This window comes from Dunckerocampus dactyliophorus, chromosome 1, assembly GCF_027744805.1.
Source record: "Dunckerocampus dactyliophorus isolate RoL2022-P2 chromosome 1, RoL_Ddac_1.1, whole genome shotgun sequence".
Taxonomy (NCBI): Eukaryota; Metazoa; Chordata; class Actinopteri; order Syngnathiformes; family Syngnathidae; genus Dunckerocampus; species Dunckerocampus dactyliophorus.
The window spans coordinates 29,028,300-29,050,563 of NC_072819.1; the positions used below are offsets into that span (position 1 = coordinate 29,028,300).

Consider the following 22,264-nt stretch of genomic DNA (forward strand, 5'->3'; position numbering starts at 1 on the left):
TGCACTTGCTGCACGGCCTTAAGACCATGCCGAATGTGTATTTTGTTTTTCGTATGTTTTATTAATGACATACTGTGTTTCTTTTTAAACCCAGTTTCCATGTTTAGGCTTACTTGGACTAGGCTTACTTGGGGATGCTACAGAATGGGCGAAAAACAAAAGAGCAGTTAAAAAAAATGCCTGATGCTATGATGTCACACTATTTACTGCCGCTACACACCCATAGTGGAAACGCTAACCATATTCGGATGTTGTGCACCAGACTTAACTTTACCATGTGGTATGGCTAAAGTAAAGGTAGAGCTACCTTGCGGCATCACCGGAGGTGGAAGAGCGGAGGTCACTATTTGAGGATATACGGCAAACTGCTGCCTTTAATAAAGGAGACCAGCAGTAAATGTGAACATAAGATTTACCTTTTATAGGTTAGGTACGTAGCATGTAGTGGGTGGTGCTAATTGTAAGCGTCAAATTCCACCTTCAAAAATGTTCAAATGTTCAAACTCTGCACAGTATTGAGGACAACCGTGTATTTTGGTCCAATAGAGTTAGAGTAAATACAGGTGGCACATTGTCCACTTACTTCTCATATCTCTTGTCCCATTTCTTCCTTCATTCACTCATTTGGACAAAGGTACAATTAAAGGTGAGAGTCCTTGAGCATATTTTTTCCATTAACCCCCCCTCCATTATACTCCATCTAAAAAAGTGTGTAGAGAGTGAAGGGGTTAAAGAGGAGGCAGGTGGGAGGTAGCAGGGTTTGGGGAGGTGAGGTCCATAGTTAACCCTCTCTGGCCTTGTACGGCTAATTACTCTGCTTTGTATTCACTGGCGGAGAACAGTAGAACATAGAATAGACATTAACACAAACAAACTCAAACTCAAACAAAAAAATACAACACACACAAACGAATGCATCTCCCTCAGCAATACACACACACAACCTCTCCACAGCGCCAGGAGGCCGCTCCGCTTCCTGCTTACACCCCCCCCCCCCCCGCGCACGCACAAACAACCCCCCTACCTCCTCCCTCCACCGTTGCCGCACCGCCGGCCCATTATCGATCCCCCGCCTCTCCCCGCGCCACATAAATAATCGACAAGCAATTATCCGCCCACTCCCGCTGCCCCCGGCTTTGTTTGGGAGGCTCAGGGGCCAGGGCTGGGGGTAGTGGAGGAAGGAGGAAAAGCCGCATATTCAGCCGAGCGGTTCCACAGTGGTAGGCAAGAGGTTATTTGGATCCCTGGTCTACAGTCAATGTGCATACACAAATATAAATCGAAATATATGATCAGATCTTTCCAAGGAAGATGACCCACTTTTTATGCTATTTCCACATTTACGTCCCCTGACCTCAACTGTGTGGCGCATGCTGGTGTCAGGCTTTATTAATGAGTCACGCATAGTATTGCAAACTGGGGCCCGCAAGCGTTTGCATCCCATTCCTCACCTGTCAGTGTAATGTGCGTCCCGGTGCTGCGGTAGGCCCTGCTTACGTCTCTGGCTGGATGATGAGGAGCTGCCTCCCGTGGGCAGGTGAGCTTCTATGGCCGCTGGATTCCTCACCGCTGCAGCCAACGCTTCTTGCCGAGCACGCAGCATGTCTGAATGAAGCACAAAGGGGCAAAACAGAGAAAGCGGAACCGGGAGCGAGATGATGAAAGATGATGGAAGATTGATAGTTGAAGACAAGAAATGAGGGGAAGAGAGAAGGGAAGATACAAATTTAGCATCCACTCGCTAATTTCCATGCACACAGGCAGAAAATCCTAGTATCTACCCATTTGGCATGCATGTCGAATATGTGCAATGAATTGCATGACTACACAGTGTGTGCGTGCGATACACTTGTAAAGAAGTGTGAGAAAGTCTGGTTCTGTAGTGGCAGACCTTAAGGCCACATATTAGTATCCACCATCTCCACTATGCTCATTTCACACTTATATCCTCGTGTAGTACCAGCATAAAGACACACAGGAGCATGTAAATGAATAGGTTGCACAAATACATTTTAGGAGAGTATATGATTTAGCACATCACCGTAAAATACAGCACGTTGTCCTGCTCTTGGGGCATATTTTAGGGAAAATGATGACAGTAATAATTTGAACCACATCAGCATCATATTGTATGTACACCTTTATCGATAAAAATCTTTTGCACATGCAAGGTTTTTGTCATTTAAATTCATTTACAAACAAATTGACAAAAGTCAAAATACAGTATTTTGCAATGGGAACGAAAGGGAAAACACACACACCCTTTGTGTTTGATTTGCAATTTGTGTAGTGAGTGTAGAGGATCATATACAGTAGCTGCACTCAGTGCCCCAATCCCAATCACCCAGCAACCAGTCCAAGTGTAGTCCACCTTTTGTCCTAAACTAAGACAGGCTCCATCCACATAACAGAAAATGGATGGATGGTATGATTTTGTACACATGAACATGCACTGTATGTGTGAATGCATATTTCTTCACCACTATCACCACTGTCACATCTCTCCGGCCTCTCGTCCTCTACTGACCTCTGACCTCTCCCTCTCGCCTCATTCCATCTCTTTCCTCGCCTTTCTCACCCCGGCTTCCCTGCTTCTCTCTCTCTCCCTCGTCGGAGACGAGACCTCATCATTATCGGCCAGGCCAGGCCGCACCAGGAGACATGGCTCCTAATGAGAGAAAAATCCATCCTGTTCTCTCCCTCTCTCTCTCCCTCTTCATCCTCCCTCCTTCTCTCTCTCGCTGCTTCTCCATCTATCCCCCCCTCATTTTTAATTAGACAGATCCCTCAGGTGCCGCCGGGCCATTTCCGCCGCCTGTATGGGCGTTATGTGTGTTTGTGTGCATCAGTGTGATTTAGGTGCCGCCGCCGTGTGTGTGTGTGTGCCGAGGCAGTTGAGCGGGCGCCAGGGTGGAGGGGGGATGAAGCGACAGATATTAATGCAGCCAAGCTCCGGTGTATCGATCTGTTTGCTGCGCCAGGCCGCAGGGGACTTGGCAGGCGGCAGACAAGGCTGTGCATGTGTGTGTGCGTGTGTGTGTGTGAGTGTAGGTAGAGGGGGAGATAAGAGAGGGATCAGAGGGAACCGGAGCACTGGAGTGCACACACACACAGTCTGCTGGGCATGTGTGTGCACAGTGCAGAGGTGACACGGTGGAAGAGTTGACCTCTATGAGTTTCCTGTGGTCACGCTTCTCATCTCACCACTCCGGGTATTTTGGATAGGGGGGCTCTGCTAAAATGACATTGCAGTAATTTACTGTTGCATCACGGGTGCTTTAAGAGACAGAATCCAAAATAATGCTCCAACCCAAGGCAAAAAACAAAAAAGATTACCGGGAATGGATACATAGTCTAATGAAGGTGTGACTCCTGGAATTTCAATAATGCAACCAAGTACCGGTAGACTAAAACCCCAAATTACAGTCCAAAGTGAGACATTTCTCCTCTGCATGAGTTATTTTGGGAGGGCCCACTTTGCAACCTGGCCCATCCTGTTTATCCTTCTTTTGTGCCATCCTTGGGCCTAAATCCTTTCAGTTCAGCCTGGTTCTCCTCAGCATGAGAACGTAGCGCAGCACCACGCTGATGCGGCTTGGCCGGCCTTGTGGTGGGTTTGGTGGACTGGCAGGTAGTGACGACGGAGACATCCATCCGCTCAGCGCAGAACATGGACAGAAATAACGTCTCCAAACTTAGGCAGAAGCAAATTTGTAGTTTGTCGCACTTATAATTCTGACTACTTACTTGGAGCAATCCCAAGCTAGAGTCTTCTACTCCTCTGGTGAGACGATAAAGACATGAGGCGTATCGTTTCATGTTTCACATCACAGTAAACTCAGACAAAACAATGAATAGCCATCCATCCCCCAACTGGCTTTTTTATTTTGCCTCCCTCTCATGCTGCTTTCATCATTTGACGGAGGGGCGGAAAGCCCTCTTGGCCATTTCTACAAGACGATCCCCCGATCCCCCCCCCTCCCCCCGAAAAGCTGCCCATCAGTCCCGGAGAGAGCCTACCTCTCACAAACAACACCTTGCACCTAACAAATCCACACACAAGCACAGATGTCCACCTCACCCCCGCCTGCCTCACGCACACTTTCATTTTCTGCGGCCGACACTTCAAATACATGAAAGGATGCTCTGTGGGGACCAAGGCTAAAGAAAAAGTTGATGGGGGAGAGGGAAAAAAAGGCTTTGAGAGGGAAATGTACAGGGAAGATGATGGTGGGGGTCCAAGGCTGGGAAAGAGGGTGCTTCACAGAGGCCCCGATTGGAGATCAGGTCAATGTCAAGGGGCTCATTCATGCTTGCCTCTTATAGCACAAAACAGCCATCGCTCTGTCCCACCTCCAAGGAGTGTCAGTTCGCAAGTAAACTTACACTTTTTATTGGAGACTTTATTTCAATTTGTTTGGTAGTTTTGACACTATTTCCCATAGGAAATGGGGATACAGACACTATCTTACAAAAATAGTGAGTACATTTCCATTTTTATTAGTAAAAGGACTACTAATACTATAGAAATGGAGCTGATGTACTTCAGAGTAGTCAGTGTACAGCTTGTATAGAGGTATAGATTTAGTGTCATCTCAAAATAAGGCAACACTGTCAACAAAGTCAACAAATAAGCCAAACTGTGTCCAAAGTGTCGATATTTAGTGTGAGCACCATTGTTATGTAACATTGCCTTAATCCTCTTGGACATGGAATTCATCAGACCTGCACAGATCTGGATATGTTTTTTTTTTTTTGCTGTAAAGGACACCAAAACAACCAATTTTTCTGCCCCTGTGAGTGGTACAGTGGCTATAGAGGGGAGTTAAGACACACTCCAGGAAGTAAAACTCCCACAATGTACTGTGTTTTGCCTCTAACTCCTGTCAGAGTGGGAAGAAGTAATTAAAGCTTTATAGGCTTCGCCCTTTACATTTGCAGCCCGCAATTCAACATCGTTGCTAATCAAATAAAAATAAAAGAAGATCAAACTCCAATTTGAGCAGGGCATTAGATTGATTTATACCACGATGAAGGAGCTTGCAAAGACCAGGAAGGATGTAAGCTTGGTTAAACTAACTACATTTTCATGTTTTCAACTAAGCTTAAATCAGTAGACATTATTAAAAAAAAAAGTGGGATGCACGAGAGGTTTGGGGGGGGATTTAAGGACTTGGCAGGCAGCCAATAAGAGTTAGTGGATCGATGGTCGTGTTGATGCATGACGCTTGCGGGTGTTGTTAATGACGAAGCGCCAGGATGGTAGGAAATCAATGTGAGTCACACCTTGACACAGGGTGGGCAACACCACAAATAGAAATGTCGGCTGGGAGCTGTGGGACGTACTTTAGCTGAAATACATGCTATGTTACACTTTACATGTGCATTTTTGTGGCCGGTGCTACGCTTGTATGTTCAAGTACTTTATACGTAGAAAATTTGAAAGGACTGACCATGGCCGGGCAGTCCCATGCTGCTGGCTAGCTGGTAGAGGCGCTGCTGCTGCTCCTCGTAGGATCCATGCTCGCTGAGTGCTGACATCATGCGCCTGTAATGCTCCTCGGGGCTCATGTGACTGTGGCTGCCACCTGCCTCCGCCTCTGGGCTCTGGGAGGTCTCTGAGGAGGAGAGGATAGGATCAGTGTGATCAATGAGGACCAATATCTACCTGTTTTTATTGCAATTGCTGTCTGCAAACATAAAGGCCATTAACATGCAAAGATATTGAGTAATGAACCTATACTACATGTTTAATTAAGTCATACTCACATCCACAACATACAGCCTTTCTTTCACAGGGTGTGTTCTACATTTTTCACATGACAATTGTGGTGCCCTTTATGGGTTGTGTTCAAAATTCTTTGAAAGGCATGCGACCGTACATGTGATACAGAGATCCTCAATATTGGACAAATGCCAGTGACTTATGGGCATTTGGTGCTGCCCCTGCAAAGACGTTTTGCTTGATGGCGGCCATGTTTTTCAACCAAGCTTGTTCACATTTTACAAACATGTATTTGTCAATGTCTTAAAGGTGTGTACCAAATTTCATGGTGTTTTGGCTAAACAGTCTCAAGTTAAAGTGCGTGTCAAGAGCACATTGAGCTGTGTGAGAAATGTCAAACGTTGGGGTTTGAGAACATTGCCACCATGTAGTGCATTTGTAGTGCACACTTTTTTTTTACAGTGGTTCAGGAATAGAAGAGCTAGCTTCCTCAAACAAATTTATGCAGTGTAGCTAACAGTCGTACCTTCCCACTTTGCGGTTCATATTTCATGGCTTTGCTCAACAATGGTTTTTCAAAAATATATTAATTCATAAATTCTGCTGTTTCGTGGTTGAATATTCCATAGTATTAGTCCAAAAATATGCATATTCGAGCACATTTTACATATTTTACACATCAAGCATAAAAATGGGGGTGGCATGGCTCAGGCGGTAGAGTGGTTGTCTCCCAAACTGAAGGTTGCGGGTTCGATCCTCCCGTGATCGTGTCAAAGTCTCCTTGGGCAAGATACTGCTCCTGCTCCTGATGCTGTGTCATCAGTAGGTAAATGTGCTACCAGTGTCAAAGCGCTTTGAGTGCCTTGGTGGTGGAAAAGCACTACACAAGTGAAAGAGCATTTACCGTTTACCAAAAAAAATGTCAAAATTAAATAAAATACAAATATTCAAGACACTGTGAATGATACATAGTATTCTACGCTGGTCACTAGGTGTTTGGTGGGACAGACTTCATCACCGGAACAGGCTTTTATTGCAGGTTTGAATGATTTCACAACAGGTACAATAATCCCTCATAAAAACCCAGACTACTGTTGCTGCAATAACCCACACTCAAACTCAACTCTGAACCCCCGACATCACTTCCTACTCAGCCACACAGCTCCCCTAGGGAACACATTTTTAGCAACATACACAAGCAGGAATCTTATTTATGGAGGCTTATTTACTCTTATTATGCATACTATTGCATGCTACTATATGCATACTACTATTGGATAATACAAGTCTAGAGGTGACTATGGGGTGTTAGTGCAATATTAAAACACGAATTTAGAAGGTCGTACACAGGTTTTCTATGCTCTAAATCAGGGGTGTCAAACTTGTGCCATGGAGGGCCGAGACACTGCAGGTTTTCTTTCCAGCCACGAGTTTGACACATGTGCTCTAAATACAAAAAAATTATAAATAAGGCATCCTACTTCATGGAAATTCACAAATCACGGTCAGGAATGGAACCAATTAACTGCGATATACGAGGGATTATTGTAAGTCAAAGGTTGGCCAAGGTGACACTTAAGGACGTTACCAAACTAGATGAGAGAGGAGAAGAAATCTCTAGCTAATACTTTATTGAGAAATTAATCGTTTAAAATGAGGTGAAAATGGTGTGACATCTCCCGACCTCCCTCTCTGTCAATAGTAAGATGATCTAAGGTATAAGGGGGGAGGGGGGGGGGCTGTGCGGAGGTGTTTAGGATGACCGAGGATGAAGATGAAGAAGTAGAGGAGGTTATTTTTACCATACTCCTTCCAACTGAAACCTGAGCCTGGCCCTGGGCAAGCGAGCAGGAGTGGCGCTAAGGAGCGGAGGTAGCGGTGGAAGGCGGGGAAGGGAGAGAGCATCGAAGCGAGCAAGCATCTCCGTCTCCACCGCCAAAGCTTCCGCTAATCCTCCCAAGGTGCTCACGGCTCTAATGTGTGTGTGTGTGTGTGTGTGTGTGTGTGTGCATGTCTGTGCGTGTGTGTGCGCAACTAGTCTGTACTTGTCAAAAGTTTTCTCACTCTGTAAACACAGCAGGGGGGCTGACGACTTTGGTGCAGAAAGAACAACAGACATCATTTACACAGCGGCATCCAATCTCACCGCCACTACCTCCATCTGCTCTCCTCACAGTCCATTTCTCCAGATTCATTACTCATTAATGGATATACTCTGTCTCCACACTGAGAGGAACCACACATACTGTACACACATGTACAGGTGCAGCGTTTGGGTGTGGACAGCAATCAGGGTTTACGCCTTTGTGTCTTAATATAGTTTCCCACTGGGGAACTATTTTATAAACACTAAACGCCTATAGGACATTTTCTTTACAAGTAAAATCTGCATGTTCGTAACCTAAAAATCCTAGTTTAAGCTAAAAGAACCTAAATAAAAATATGTTAATTTTACACCTGTATAGCAGATATTTTTTAATTCCAGTTGAGAAACACACAACATTATTTACTAAACATTTGGAAAGCTGCAACTTCTGTTCAAACCTATCCACTAAAACAATAGCATGAATTAGCCTCTATTAGCCTTGTTAACAGTGTGTGGTCGACTTATGACTACATTGTCCATATGTTAGTATCTATTAGCAGTGTATTAGCCCCTGTTGGCCATCTGTTTGCCTTATTTGTTAGCAATGTTTTAGCTTCTGTTAGCCCTGTCTTAGTTAGCCTCTTTTGCTATTTTTTTAAGGAATATGCAATATCTATAAACAAACTAACAAACAAATGGCAAAGCTAATGGTCAAATACAGCGTTTTTCATCTAACAAAAACAATTTAGTTATTTTGCGAATGAACATTACATTTCAGTTTATTAGCAATTTCCACCAGTGTGTCTAAATTGTTCTTTTTCTGAAGCCAAAGGCACACAGCCGCCCCTTTGCCTTAGAAGGAAGTCAAGCCTGAATACACAAACAAGCACCGAGATAAACAAACATACACACGCATATGAAAACATGCATCTTTTAGAAGCTGAGATGGGCCCTAAAGAACACACACAGGAAGAGCTGGCTAGGTAAGATTCAAAGAGGAGGATTCCCCAGGCATGCTGCTGCTAGGTCACCCAGAGGGCAAAGGTCAACACAAAGCACATCTGTATTTACGACTCCATCTGACCACATACCAAATCACTAATTTCCATACTGGCCCACCATGCTACTGTGTGTATGTATGGTGTATAGTATTGCATGCGGTACAGTGGGGTTGGCTGTACAGTAAGGTGCCCTTGCTGCCTGCTGCTGCGTAATGCATCAGTCAGGAAGTCTGGGAGGTTCGGCGCCGAGTTTCACGCCACATAAGAGAAATATGAATAACAGAGTATGGAGACCGGATTACTGCGCCAGAGAGGGGAAATTATGGCGTCGAGGCAGTCCGGACAGTCCTACTGTCATGCTATGTTTTTTAATTATTAATTCAGGCCAGAAGGTAAACAGGAAGAGAAGAAAGTTTGGTGCAGAACCATTTGAACAAAGAATAATAAGACTGCAATGCTATATATAGAAAGTGTAAAATGTAAAACGTGAATGGAGTGAGGTTCCCTGGGCTGCCAAATTAGCATGTCTACATCCTACAGTATTTGTCCATTCACTTTCTCGTATTTATCAACAGCAATCAGTAGTCTGTAGTTACTTTGGTTTGTTACAGTTGGTTTGTGCATTCTATCTAATGTGAACAGGTTTAGCTCTGAGCCTCAGATTTGCTGCATTTTTTATTTTTTTTTAAACAAACAACAGTGTTTAATTGTTGAGAGAACTATGTTAAATGACCTTTTGTACTTAAAAAAAACCCGTTTGGATTTCCTCAGCAAATGATTTTAATGAAACACAGCCACTAGCAGCTGCTAAGTCCATACTGCCATTTAGGCCTCTTCCCTCTCACTGTAACGTAAAGTTAAAGAGTATTTTCATGATGCACATGAAACAAAAGCCAAGTCTTACCTTTGGGCGATACGCTACGGGACTTCTTGCTGTCAGTGGGAGAGTCGCTGCTGCTGTTGGGAGAGAAGCTTCTCCTCTTGCCTAAAAGGTCATCTGGAAACATGCAAACACATGAAGAGCAATCTGTAAAACGCCAGATATCACCGCTCTGCAGTGTCTTGGAAATGAATGTGGGTGCATGTGGAGAGAGTGGAAGGAACCAAAAAACGATAGGAAGAGAGACTAGTGAAGCAAGCCACGGGCTTCTAGAGATGTACCTTTTCAGTCAGATGACATATCTGCTCGTCTCACTCACTCTGTGTGTGTTTGACAACAGGAGTCGGTATCTCGCCAATGTCTCTTCGAACAAGCTGTCCTCAAGTGTTATCACGCATCTTCCACTAGTCTTTCTCCTGCTTTTCCAGATGTTGACATAAAAGCCTGTGACTCTAAGCTACCTTCAATATGGCTGTTTATTTATCCAACCCTTATTAAAAACACCACTCTACCCCCGACTCCCCTCTACCTGAGTTCCTCCCATTAACACACATACACACACTTACTCATCTTTTGTACAATCACAGCATTCCCTACTACAGCCTCCTCCTTTCTCACTTCCAGCCTCATCACCTCACCTCCTCTCCCTCAAACACACCTCAAATCAATTCGGGCCTAATCAGGGAGGGAGGAGATGCAGAGCGTGTCGCAGGAATGGAAAAGACGTTTGTCATCTTTCTTCCTGTCTGAAAGAAAGTCACGCACCTTGGCTTTCTCTACAACTCTCTATCAGACAAACCACAGCAGCAACTGCTTCCTCTGTTTTGCCTGTTTCTTGTATTTTTGTCACTTCTCAGCAGGTATTTTTAGGGACGGGGGGGGGGCATTTTCTTCCTTCTGCACAGAGAATGGCAGCTCTCGCTCAAGTTTTTATCATTTGTGTATGAGAAACAATGAACAAATTGTGAGTTTTGGCTTTATGACCACCTGCAAACTGCATTTTTGCAAGAAGAGTGATGATTTATGTTTGAGTGTAGACCGGAAAGATGGTATATTTTGATTGGGGTTTCCACCAGTTGTCTCTGTTTCTTTGTCATTTTTATATCCAACTGTGCTATTCAAGAGTATTTCGCTATCAGTCCGCTTTTCCTCATCTGTTATTATCCTGAAATGACCTTCTTCAGCCTTCCCACTGGCTACAGCGGGCCTAATAGGTTGCGAGACTGAGTGCCACCTGTTGCTTTGTCATGTTTTTTATGTGGCCCAAGTTTGTTTTGAAATTGATGCACATGAACACACCCAAACTTCTGTTCTTCCTCCTCTTCAACAAGACAACACGGATACGTACAGTGAAGCGCCAGGGAGAGAGATTTAAAAAGGACTCTGAGGATTTTGTTTGGCAGGCTGAAGGAGCCCTGGTGATGATGAGAGGCCGAGCGAGGGAGCGTGGAAGGGAGACAAGGAGGAGCTTCTTTAATGATCCCCTGTTTAATGTTGCCTCTCAGGTCCTGAGGAGATCCACAACCATTACTACCCTAAAAACATCGAAGGGGGGCATGACGCTAATGAACAAGAAAACACACATAGAGAAGGTCTTTCTCAATGATCTGCCTTTTTAAAAAAATGATTTACAAACATACCCTGTGAATTTCTTCCAATAGTCCCACCTCCTAATAAGGAGAGAATCCCTACTAACGCAAGCCAGCAAACACGCACATAGCATGCTTCCTTCCACCCACGCCCGGAGACGCTCATGATCAAACACACTCACACATTTCAGTCGTCTCTTCAACTGACCTCGCTAAAGACACTGCGTCTCCTGAGCCGGTGCCCGAAGGCCAGAGATTTGAGGGCGGCAAGCTTTTAAAGCCAATTAAATGGGGCTTCTTAGAGCGCTGAAGCTCCCTTTTAATGCCCAGCTCTCAGCTCTGCTAGCGTCTGTGCTATATAGCCTTTTACTAACTACGGGTAGCTTACAGTCATGTTTGCTTCGCATGGCTCTTCTGCTTGATTTGTGTGCTGCATCGTTAGCTGTGGGGGTAATTATTATTATTTGTGCTGAGATTTGACATTAACAGCAGAGATGTGGAAAACAACACTACTACATTTATCAACATTGCATATCATTACTTGTTGATATAACTCTACCATGTCATTCCCTATCCTGGTATCCTTTGACTCTTTGGTGCAATTCAGAAAGTCAATGTTAATTTTTTGCATTTAGTGCTGTGTACTTGTGTACTACCTTTTGGTACCCCGTTGTTGGTGTACCAAGCGGAGTGGCATGGTACCAAAAGGGTGGAAGTAACCACATGCTGCAGTCCCTTTAGTGCAACCCAAAATGCATCTTTTCTCATACATAGCTTGTCTCCTTTTTGGAGTAAACAACCACATGTTATGAAAAAGGCAAACTATAAAGACGTTCCTCCTTTGTTGTCCTTTGTTTACTGTGCCACACTATCCACGCTGACGTATCTATCATCATTCTTCCGAAACACCCCACAGCAAGAACGCAAGCCCGATTACTAATTGTACAATGATGAGCTGAATTTACCTCAGCAAACTTTTTTCTCAAAATGAAATAAGTTTAATTCGACACACTTCTTAAAATAAAGTGTTGTGTTTTGCCTCGATATACCTGTAGGTACAGTACATTGAGTGGGGGCTGTGATATAGCCAGCAGAAACAGCTATCCGTTCAAAGCTCATAAGAGGTCAACCTGATGATATATTTTGTAGCCTCAGCCACCTTGCCAGTTAACCTCCTTTATATCTGCAATTCATCCCACTGAGGAAAGAGACAGACGAGAACAGAAGAGCAGATAAAGACAGAGGAAACAGTGGGACCTGAACCATTCTTTCATGTGACACCAAGGGGCAGGCCATCAGGCAAGGCAGCATTCCTTTCTCTCTAGTCTGATTTCCTCTCCTCCCTCCAACTTTAGTCCTCCTCCTCTCCTCTCTCCATCCCAGGAAGCGTGGTGACAGCTCAGACAGCCAGACTCCTTAATTCCTCTCTTACTCCGTTAATCTGTCATCTTTATCAGGCCAGCAAGGGGGAGGTGGGCGGAGGGGGCTGCGTGAGGAAAGGCGGGGTGACAGGCGGGGACGAAGGGTGGGCCGCCAGCCGCAGCCCCCCAATCAATCTCCACATTACAGCTGACAGAATGGTGCTAATAACTTATTGATCCCCCCCCTCCGTGCACTGGGGCCTCCGCCGGCCCTGAAAGCCCCGCCATTGATTGGCTTACGGGCCGATGCAGCTAGGAGGGGGAGGGGAATGGTTGGGGTGTTGGTGATGGAGATGGGGGGAGAGATGGGGACGCGTGCGTTGGTGTCGAAGGAGGATGTGCCACTGCCAACACGCACACAAAGTCCACACAGTAATACAGCTGGGAGCGCCGCTCGTCTGTTTGTCCTGGTCTTTTATTCGGCAGGGGACGGAGGAAATTAAGAGAAGTGGAAAGAGAAGTAAGGAGCTCAAGAAGAATTATGGGGCGCATGAGGACAAAAATGTGTCGCTAACTGCTAAAAGTCATCTGGTGCACAGGTGGCTGTGCACAAGTAGAAGTTTCCAGAAGCTGTAACTTAGCTCATTGAGATAAGTGAAGCACAGTGATACACACTGATCGTTACTGGGGAGATGTTGTTAACAAGTAATTATTTAATCTCTGTTGGTAGCGAGATTCAATTATTCTCTGATTTTAAGTAGACCAACACAATTTACATAACGAGTTGTTTCAAAAACGCAAATAAGGCACATTTTTCAGACTGAATTTTCAGGCGTAAATGTAACTTTGATTTGTGCATGGAAACTTAACATTCCAGACTATAAAATGCTGCGGTTTTCACAGCTTCAAACCCTGCGGCTAATTTGATGGCTAAAAGAACTATAATTCCCATGATGCTTAGAGTGCAGATTCAGGAATCAGTGAAGCGGATGTTAATATCACGTTTTCAAGTCATATGCACTGATTGTGTTTTGATCTGACAAATCTTAAGTAAGTTTGATCAACAGTGATGTGTGGATTAATACTGAAATATCGATACTTCCGATACTAGCTCTTCATGCCGCAAAATGTACTCTCTAATCTAAATATCAATACTTTTGATACTTCGGTCATTTCAGGTAATGTATATCATTAACAGGTACACAGTGGAAAGTAACCAAATTATTGAGATATAGTGTAAATGTTACGCAGTTTGTGGGGACTACCGTAATTTCCGGTGTATAAGCCGTTCATTTTTTCTTACATTTTTAACCCTGCGGCTTATACAGCGGTGCCATGCGGTGCCATTTATTTGAACCCTGCGGGGGTTCAAAGTACAACCGAACTCTGCCTTTTTTTAAAACATACGCTAGCATCAATGCTAGCGTATGTTTTAGCGTGCACGCATGCTAGCGTATGTTTTAAGCTAGCGTATGTTATACCATGCCTGCGCCCAATTATACGGTGCTCCTTCTGTATGTGTTAAATACAGAAATAGCACCCGTAACTGAGACTGGGCCTTTTAATACGGTGTGCCTTATGGTCGCGAAAATACGGTATCTCATGATACAACATGGACACCTGCGACTTATAGACAAGTGAGGCCTAGATATAGACACTTTTTTTTTCTCTTTAAATTTGGTGGGTGTGGCTTATATTCAGGTGCGCTCAGTGGTCTGGAATTTACAGTAATTAGGGATGCACAGTATATTATTTTTGAAGCTGATGACCAAAACTGATACCAATACCAATAATCAATAACTTTTTAGATCTATCATTTCTTAAATTTAGATTTAACTGTAGTTTGTGCACACATGGAGGTAAGAATGACTCAAACAAAGTTGGATTTGACAAACTGTACCTGTAGATTTGTCCTTCCCAAATATCATGACATCATCATAAACAACATCATTAAAAAAAATTGCGGCGGCTCAAAAGTACAAACCGTGGCTCCAAGCAGTTTACTTGCCGGCAAAAGTCGGTATCTTCAACGATGGTAAAGGGCTGGTCATCCAGCGCCACCATTTCCATGATGAAATCACTCAAGTCATATCTGGAAAACCTTTCTGCACTTTTCAAATGCCGCAGCGATAGGAACAATCCCTGGGCGGTGTAGCTATGCTGGGGTTTCAGGTGGCTTAAGGTCTGATGTGGTAAAGTACAATCTTTTTTGTCCCTCATCACGGCATGTTTGCAGAGCATTTGGTAAAACTAGCATTTGAAATGTCTTCTTCAGAAACAGCGAGAAGTCCCACGTAATCAACCGCTTGATTTGCTCATGCTAACCCACCTACAGCACAGTACGGGTAATCTCGCCTCATTTTTTTTAACAGTTATTTGAGCTATTTTTAATGTTATCGGATTTATCAGTACGATGTCATAAGTCCTCATATCGGCGCGATACTTATCGTGCACCACTAATATTAATAATTTGAACAAAGTCCCCTTTAGTAAAGTAAAACGTCACATAATGTTGATGTTACGAAGAAACTAAATTGTCCCGTGGCGAAAAAAAAGTCCATCATCTCACAAGAAGACACTGACTTACATTACCTGTAGAAACTTGTCATAATCTTGCAAGTCATCATAAAATGACAAAATGAATTCCTAAATAGACACAACAATGAGTATTAATAATGCACATTACCTGCCCAAAATAATGGTCCAAATCATATGCTGACGTTTTTTATGTGCGCTGACCAAAATAAGTCACATTTTAAACGCAATTGCAACTTTATGAGAGTTTTAAAGTATTTACATCCAACATTCACCTTTTTTCCTACTCTACAGCAACAGAAATCCTGGAGCGTCTGCTTTGTTTCGAACTGTCTTTGTATGCTAATCACGTAATAAGCTGCGAATAATTTAAAAGCAGCTTGCACTCTCAATCAGACGCCGAAAAATAAAAGCCTTTTGCTAACATGCTGGGCTGCAGATTCACAAGCAAGTAAACATCTAAAAAAAACAGGCACTTAAAACCACACCAGGGGAGGTGCACTCATATAAACACACACACTCTCAAGCCCCAAACTGCTGCCGCCAACACCCCCCCAACACACACACCAACAAGTTGTAACTGCCTGTGGGAGTCTGAGTGGAGGGAGAGGAGGAGGCGGAGGTCCAAAAACACCTTATCTGCCTTTTTGAGTCTCCGGTCTGACCGCAGAGCCACGGTTTACAGTCTCCACAGGCCGCCAGACTCTCAGCATCGGCGCCCCTGCTCCTCCTCCCCACACCCCCATCGCCTCTCTCACAGACCCTCTGAATAGCCGGCGGCTGGGGAGCGAGAGCGGAATGAGGGAGGGACAAAAAGGAGAAGAGAAGGAGGGAGAGGCAGCCCTCCTGTCTGTCCCTCAGATTTAATTAACGGCCTGCTCACAGAGGCGACCTCCTTTCCTCCTGACCCCCCCCACACACACACACACGCGCGCACACACACAGACAGAAACACGCCGTCGGCCGCCATAGCTGCCGCCAGCCCTCCCTTGACGCCGTCACCACACTCATTCATCTCTCTTCCCCCTGTCTCTCTAATTCTGAATGTTTCTTCCATCACAGCATCGCTGTTGTAAGCTTTTGCCTTCATTACATCCTCTACATTTACTTCCTGTTTATTTTTTATTCTCTTTACTTCTCATCTTCCACACTTTTGAGGTGAAAGACTTTAGAGGGGTTGACAAAACAGAAGAAGACACAATATGACGCTCCTCCAAGTCAAATAATCCCTCCACCCCCCACCCCCCCACCCACACACCCACCCACCCACATGTGTATTTGGACGTCAATCCTAACCTGTGTTGATTTTGCGTGGGCATGCATCCATGTAACTATCCTCCATGTGTGTGTAATTGTGTGCTTGTGAATGTGTGTGCGTCTAATTTCACTGGCAGACAGAATTAGAGCCACTGATCGGATTGGACTTGTTTACAGACACGGAGCGAGGCGCTCAGGCAGCCTGTTAAATCGCGCTTTAATGCTCAAGCGGACAGATTTTCGGGTTCTGGACCCCCTCTGGCGAAGGCAAACCATAGTCGGCCCCTCTTACGTCAGCACCCCGCCCCCACGCACCTTCATCCCTTCATGTCCTCTTTCATTAGGCTCTGATTTGTTCATCACGTTCAGGAGCTGATTAAGGCAGCATTAGGCAAGGAAATCGATTCCAAAATGGGAGGTAAGACGCTACCCCGGCTGGCTTTTGAGCCTTCTAATAGCCGCCACTTTGTACCCACAATGCCTTGCTATCACAGGTACCGCATGGGCAATTAATCCTGCAGACAAAGAGATGAGCAAACAGACAGAGAGAGAAGGTATGGAGGTGTTGCGTCTGAGCTGATTTGCCACTTGCTGTGCTAACAGCTAATAGGATGAGAAAAGACAGGGTCACACGGGGGGCAACTGTGGGGCAAACTATTGGCCTGTCCACACGGGAAAGTTTTTAGGGCATAAGAGTAAATAAAGAACTTTATTGTTTCAGCCCTTCATCCACATGGCAACAGCGTTCTGGGTGCCCTGAAACGTATTTTTTGTAAACGTCAAACTCTGATAACGATGCCTTGTCGCTGCCGCGTGGCCAAGCAGAACTCTACTTTCTAAAAACGATGACGTCGCCACCCCATCGCCGGCAGAATATCTGTAGTGACACGCAGAAGTAATTCCACTTTGTTGTCAGTTCCGACAAGCCGTACAAGCAGACCTCATGCGCATGCGTTCTTTCGTCTCCTATAGTTTGGGTGTGTCTATCTGTGTCTGTTCACAGTGCCCCATGTAGGTGTGCCGTATGTTCTACATCGTTTTCACCCAGTGATCCGTTCCTGTGTGGACAGGACTATTTACTGATCTGACGCTGTGACACGATTAAATATTTTTTACAATTTGCAAAAAGGCTAAAAAAAAAATTATTATATGTAAATTGACCGAGACAAAGCATTGTGTTATTATTAGCTATTAGCATCAGCATTTCACATACATCTATTTACATTGTGCCTTTTTGCTCTATTTTCCCCATTATTATTACTATTATTTTTTACAGTGTGCCACAGGCCAAAATTGGCTGCAAATGGCTCGCGGGCCACACTTTGGAACCCCCTGAATTAAATATTGTTAATATGAAAACCTAAAAAAAATTGACAAAAGCTCCCTGTCATTTTTTAATCATACTTGTCATACCGGTGTAAAAATAAGGTAATCATTGTTAATATTAAAATATAAAAACAATACAATACCAATTTAAATTTTTAAATCATTTTTAAGACAATATTCCAAAAACATGCATATTAGGTTAATTGGGGACTCTAAATTGCCCATAGGTATGAATGTGAGTGGGAATGGTTGTTTGTCTATATGTGCCCTGTGATTGGCCGGCAACCAGTCCAGGGTGTACCCCGCCTGTCGCCCAAAGTCAGCTGGGATAGGTTCCAGCATGCCCCCGCGACCCTAATGAGGAGAAGCGGCATAGAAAATAGATGGATGGATGGATAGCCAAAGGCGCCACATCATTTTCTGACATTGTTAATTGCCATGCAAGTGTAAAAATAAGTTAAATACTGTTCTTATGAAAACCTAAAAACAATGTAACAACCTTTAAGACAATTGACAAAGGCTCACTGTCATTATTTTAACATACTTAATTGCATACAAGCTTAAAAAGCAGTTAACCACTGTTAATGTTAATGCTCTTATGTTCTTATTCTTTCTTGTGTTTTCTTTCTTTTCTTGGGAGAATGAACAGAATAAGATTTTCATTGCATTGTTTGGACTTTACTCTTCTTCTCTTCTTCTGAAACTGTCCTGATATTCAATCAGCACCTGCATGAGCATTATCATTTTGGTAAAGGCAGAATTTGTAGTTGTACCTTGTACCAAGGTATTCTGGGAGATGAAGTTCTGTTCTATCCACGTATCCAACAATTTGAACGTTTTTACAATTTTAATGATCTGTTTTATCTGAGTAGGTTTTCAATGGCAATTTGTGATTAAAAAACAATTAGTATACAATTATCTACTATAATAAAATATTGTGCACATAAAATCCACACAATAATATTTTTATAAAATTCATGTTTTAAATATATACTGTAAAGCTTCATTGTTACATGCACCTTAATTATACATCAAGAATTTCTCTGAATTTCATGAAATTTCAATTCTACTTCCTGCAAAATTCAAATTCAAGAACTGAATTGGAATTTAGAGGTCATTCTCAATTCAATTCAGAATTTTGTACAGCCCTGATGTGTAATTAAACATGAACCTTAATCTGTAATAGGAATAAACTACTTACAGTACTAGTTTATACACTTAAAAGATAACTGCACCTTTTTTTGGAATATTGCCCATCATCCACCATCCTTATGTGAAACATGACCACACATGTCCTTCTCTTTTCAGCGCATTCGAAAGAGAGAAAAATAAGCTAAAAAACAGCTAGCATGTGGGAGCTAACCGTGCACATAATGGGACACACCTACTTCGACTATAAAGCCCATAAAAAAACCTGCCAACAATGTTCTATTTACATAACTGACCTGTATATAAACCAAGCTACAGCGACACTGTTATTGTAGCAGCTAACACAAAGAACTATTTTTCTGGCGTAGTTGTGCAGCGCCCCACCCCGCTATCAAGTGCTGTTCAAAACAATGCGTCGGCATGGCTTTGACAAGCTCCACATTTACAACACCAAGTCATATCGGTGTAATGACTTGCCCCATTTGCTACCTTCGAAGTTTCACTCTCTTCTTGCGGGCTTCTAAAACCAGCAGTTAATCCTCCGTATATTCAGGCTCAAAAAGATAAGGTTCTGGATCCTCATTTGTCCACAAGTAGTTGTCGGCAGCGGCTCTCACAAGGTCTGCCATGATTAGTAGTAGCAAACAGACATGCGCTTGACATGCTAGTATGTATCACTAGATGTGAAATCAATGCGCCCAGGAAGGAAATTCCAATAATGTTTAAAATGATCAAAATACGGCAAAGTATTGCATGTTATCACGAATGTACCTGTTAGTGCATGGTCACAGCATGTATATAAAACGCTGTTGGCGGTTTTTTAGAGGGCTTTATTGTGGAAATAGGTGTGTCCCATGATGTACATTGTTAGCTCCCTCATGCTAACCGTTTTTCTCCCTGTAGAACGCACAGAAAAGGGAAGGACGTGTGCTCATGTTTCACATAAGGATTGTGGATGATGGGCAAAATTCCAGAAAATGTGCAGTTTTCCTTTAAACTACTGTATAGGCCCAGGGTTGTACATGTTGTTTTTTGCCTATGGTGTTGTGGGATTGCAATCCTTCTTTAATCTGCATGGTCATGTTTTAAGAAAGCCACATTCAAATGACTTCATTTGCCAACCTATTGTAGCACTAATAGCATGTTTGTATGTTTATCTCTGGCTTAGTACTTTTGGGGGGGATCCTCAGAACTGTTTAGAATAATCTGAATATTATGCTTGGTTGTTTTTACTTCCTGCTATTTATTTTATTTCGGATGTAAGACATTGCCATAAGTTGTTCAGTTGATTTAAGCTGGTATTTTTAAAATTTTATTTAGATTCATTAATAATCAATTAGATTTTTTTCATTTCCATTCCAATATTTCATGGAGTGATCTTTTAGAAACTGGAAAAATAAAATATAATGGAATAAGAAATAATTACTTATAAACCAATAATAAATTGAACAGCCTAATTTTGTTTTGAAATAATATTTTTACCATCATTACTGACTGATCAATAATTACTATAAAATGTCTAATTATACAATTATTATTGAATAATCCTTGTAAAAATATTGATTTAAAAAGCTAACAATATAATATAAATACATAAATAATAATTGTTGCTTGTTGCTTTTTATTTTACTCTGTGCTTCTTTATGTGCGCCATCAAAATCCCTGCTCGTGTTTGCACACATTCTTGGCGATGAACTTTTATTTTATTCTGAGTGCACAAAAAGACATGACTGCGGTTATTAGAACCCTAATCTAAACATATAGTTTATATAAAAGTGATTTCAAGATGAAAAAAAACATCCCAACAATTAGCTGTGCAAGATGGAAAGCTCTACGATTAACAGGAGTTTTGAGAGTGAACCAGGCCATCGGTTGCGCAATAACGACGGTGTGTGCTGCATACCTAACAATGAATGAAAAATGATGTGTTGTTTTTTTTCATTCGGTCGACACGCAGCACACACACGTCATTGTTAGACCACAGTGACATAATACAGTCCAATACAGCACAATAATAGCTGATTAGCAGGACTGTTACTTGGCCATATGTCTTTAATGGCTGCACAATATCCTCACGCAGACTACTTGACAAATAGCTGTGATTAAATGCTGTCTGTGTTCTGTCTGTAAGCTGCAAGAAAAGCTCTTAGCTTATCGCACCCTATGGTTCCTCTGCTCACTGGATTTATAGCAAACAAAGCTATTTATTCAGAGGTAATTTAAAACAGGGGTTTTAACCCCAAAAAACAAATCCTGGAGTGATGCACAGGATGGAGGAAGACCATTATGTAACAAACAGGAGATCAACCTTCAGGAAAGGAATAATAAGCTTACAGTACGTTTAAAAAACGCACAAATTAGTCAAACAAAAGTATGAAGGAATGCTCACATTTGTAGTAGGGAATGAGAGGTACAAGACTGGTCACACGCACGCACACACACACACGCGCACACACACACACACACGCATGCACACACACATTCAATATATACAATATATACAGCATCCGTGGAGGTCCTACCTGTGTGTCCTGTACTGTGGTTGTGGTCGGAAGCTGACTGACCCTCAGGCATGCCAGGTTGTCTGCTGTGGTGCAGGTTGGAGATGATTGTAGAGAGGTCACTGTCACGACTGACATACACGCACACACACACACACACACACACACACACACACACACACACACACACACACGAGAGAGAGAGAGAGAGAGAGAGAAAGAGAGAGCGAGAGAGAGAGGAGAAATAAACTATTAAACACCTCCAAGAAAACATAAATCCCAAAGTCCAAACCACTTTGTAATAAACTCTTGTCACACCCTACTTACAAGAGAAAGGCTCCATTCAGGCCGTAGCACTGTCCCCCAAAACACAAACTCAGCAGCTACAAGTGGCTGTGTTGTCGTCGGCCAGATCATAGCTCTGAGGTGTGTAATACACTCTGACAGACTACTGCATCCAGCACTTTTGAGTCTCATCCCCACTCATCTTCCATACTAAGATGCATTACCCAACATATTCACAACTCATAAGTAGTTTAACAGCTTAAAACCCGATTATGGTGATTCTTAGATCAGACCCTCATTCTATTTGTTTGAACGGAAAATTGAATATTGCACACATATTATCATTAGTTCAAACGCAACTCAGAAAGAATGGTGAAACAGGGTGATTAGCAAATCATGTTTTTCATGTAATGCACAGAAAATACACTGCACAGTTGTAAATGATTAGTTTTGCTGTTTGAGGTACACTGTTAATTATATTATGTCTGTATGACAAGTTGGAACAATAACGTATTTGCCACTTTAAAATGCACAAGCATATCTTGAAAACAAATAATCTTACCTGAAAA

At 43.0% G+C, this 22,264-nt stretch overlaps 1 protein-coding gene across 3 annotated transcripts in view; it reads right to left on the bottom strand.

Moving 5' to 3' along the window:
- The window catches only part of samd11 (sterile alpha motif domain containing 11), a 60,771-nt gene that overhangs the window by 14,179 nt on the left and 24,328 nt on the right, over positions 1–22,264 (bottom strand). For all 3 annotated transcript variants that reach the window (XM_054778006.1, XM_054778015.1, XM_054778000.1), the window contains exons 4-7: positions 21,432–21,541; positions 9,717–9,809; positions 5,454–5,618; positions 1,452–1,605 (exon numbers count right to left, since the gene is read on the bottom strand). In XM_054778006.1, coding sequence (XP_054633981.1) covers positions 1,452–1,605; positions 5,454–5,618; positions 9,717–9,809; positions 21,432–21,541 — 522 coding nt within the window. The remainder of the gene's footprint in view (positions 1–1,451; positions 1,606–5,453; positions 5,619–9,716; positions 9,810–21,431; positions 21,542–22,264) is intronic.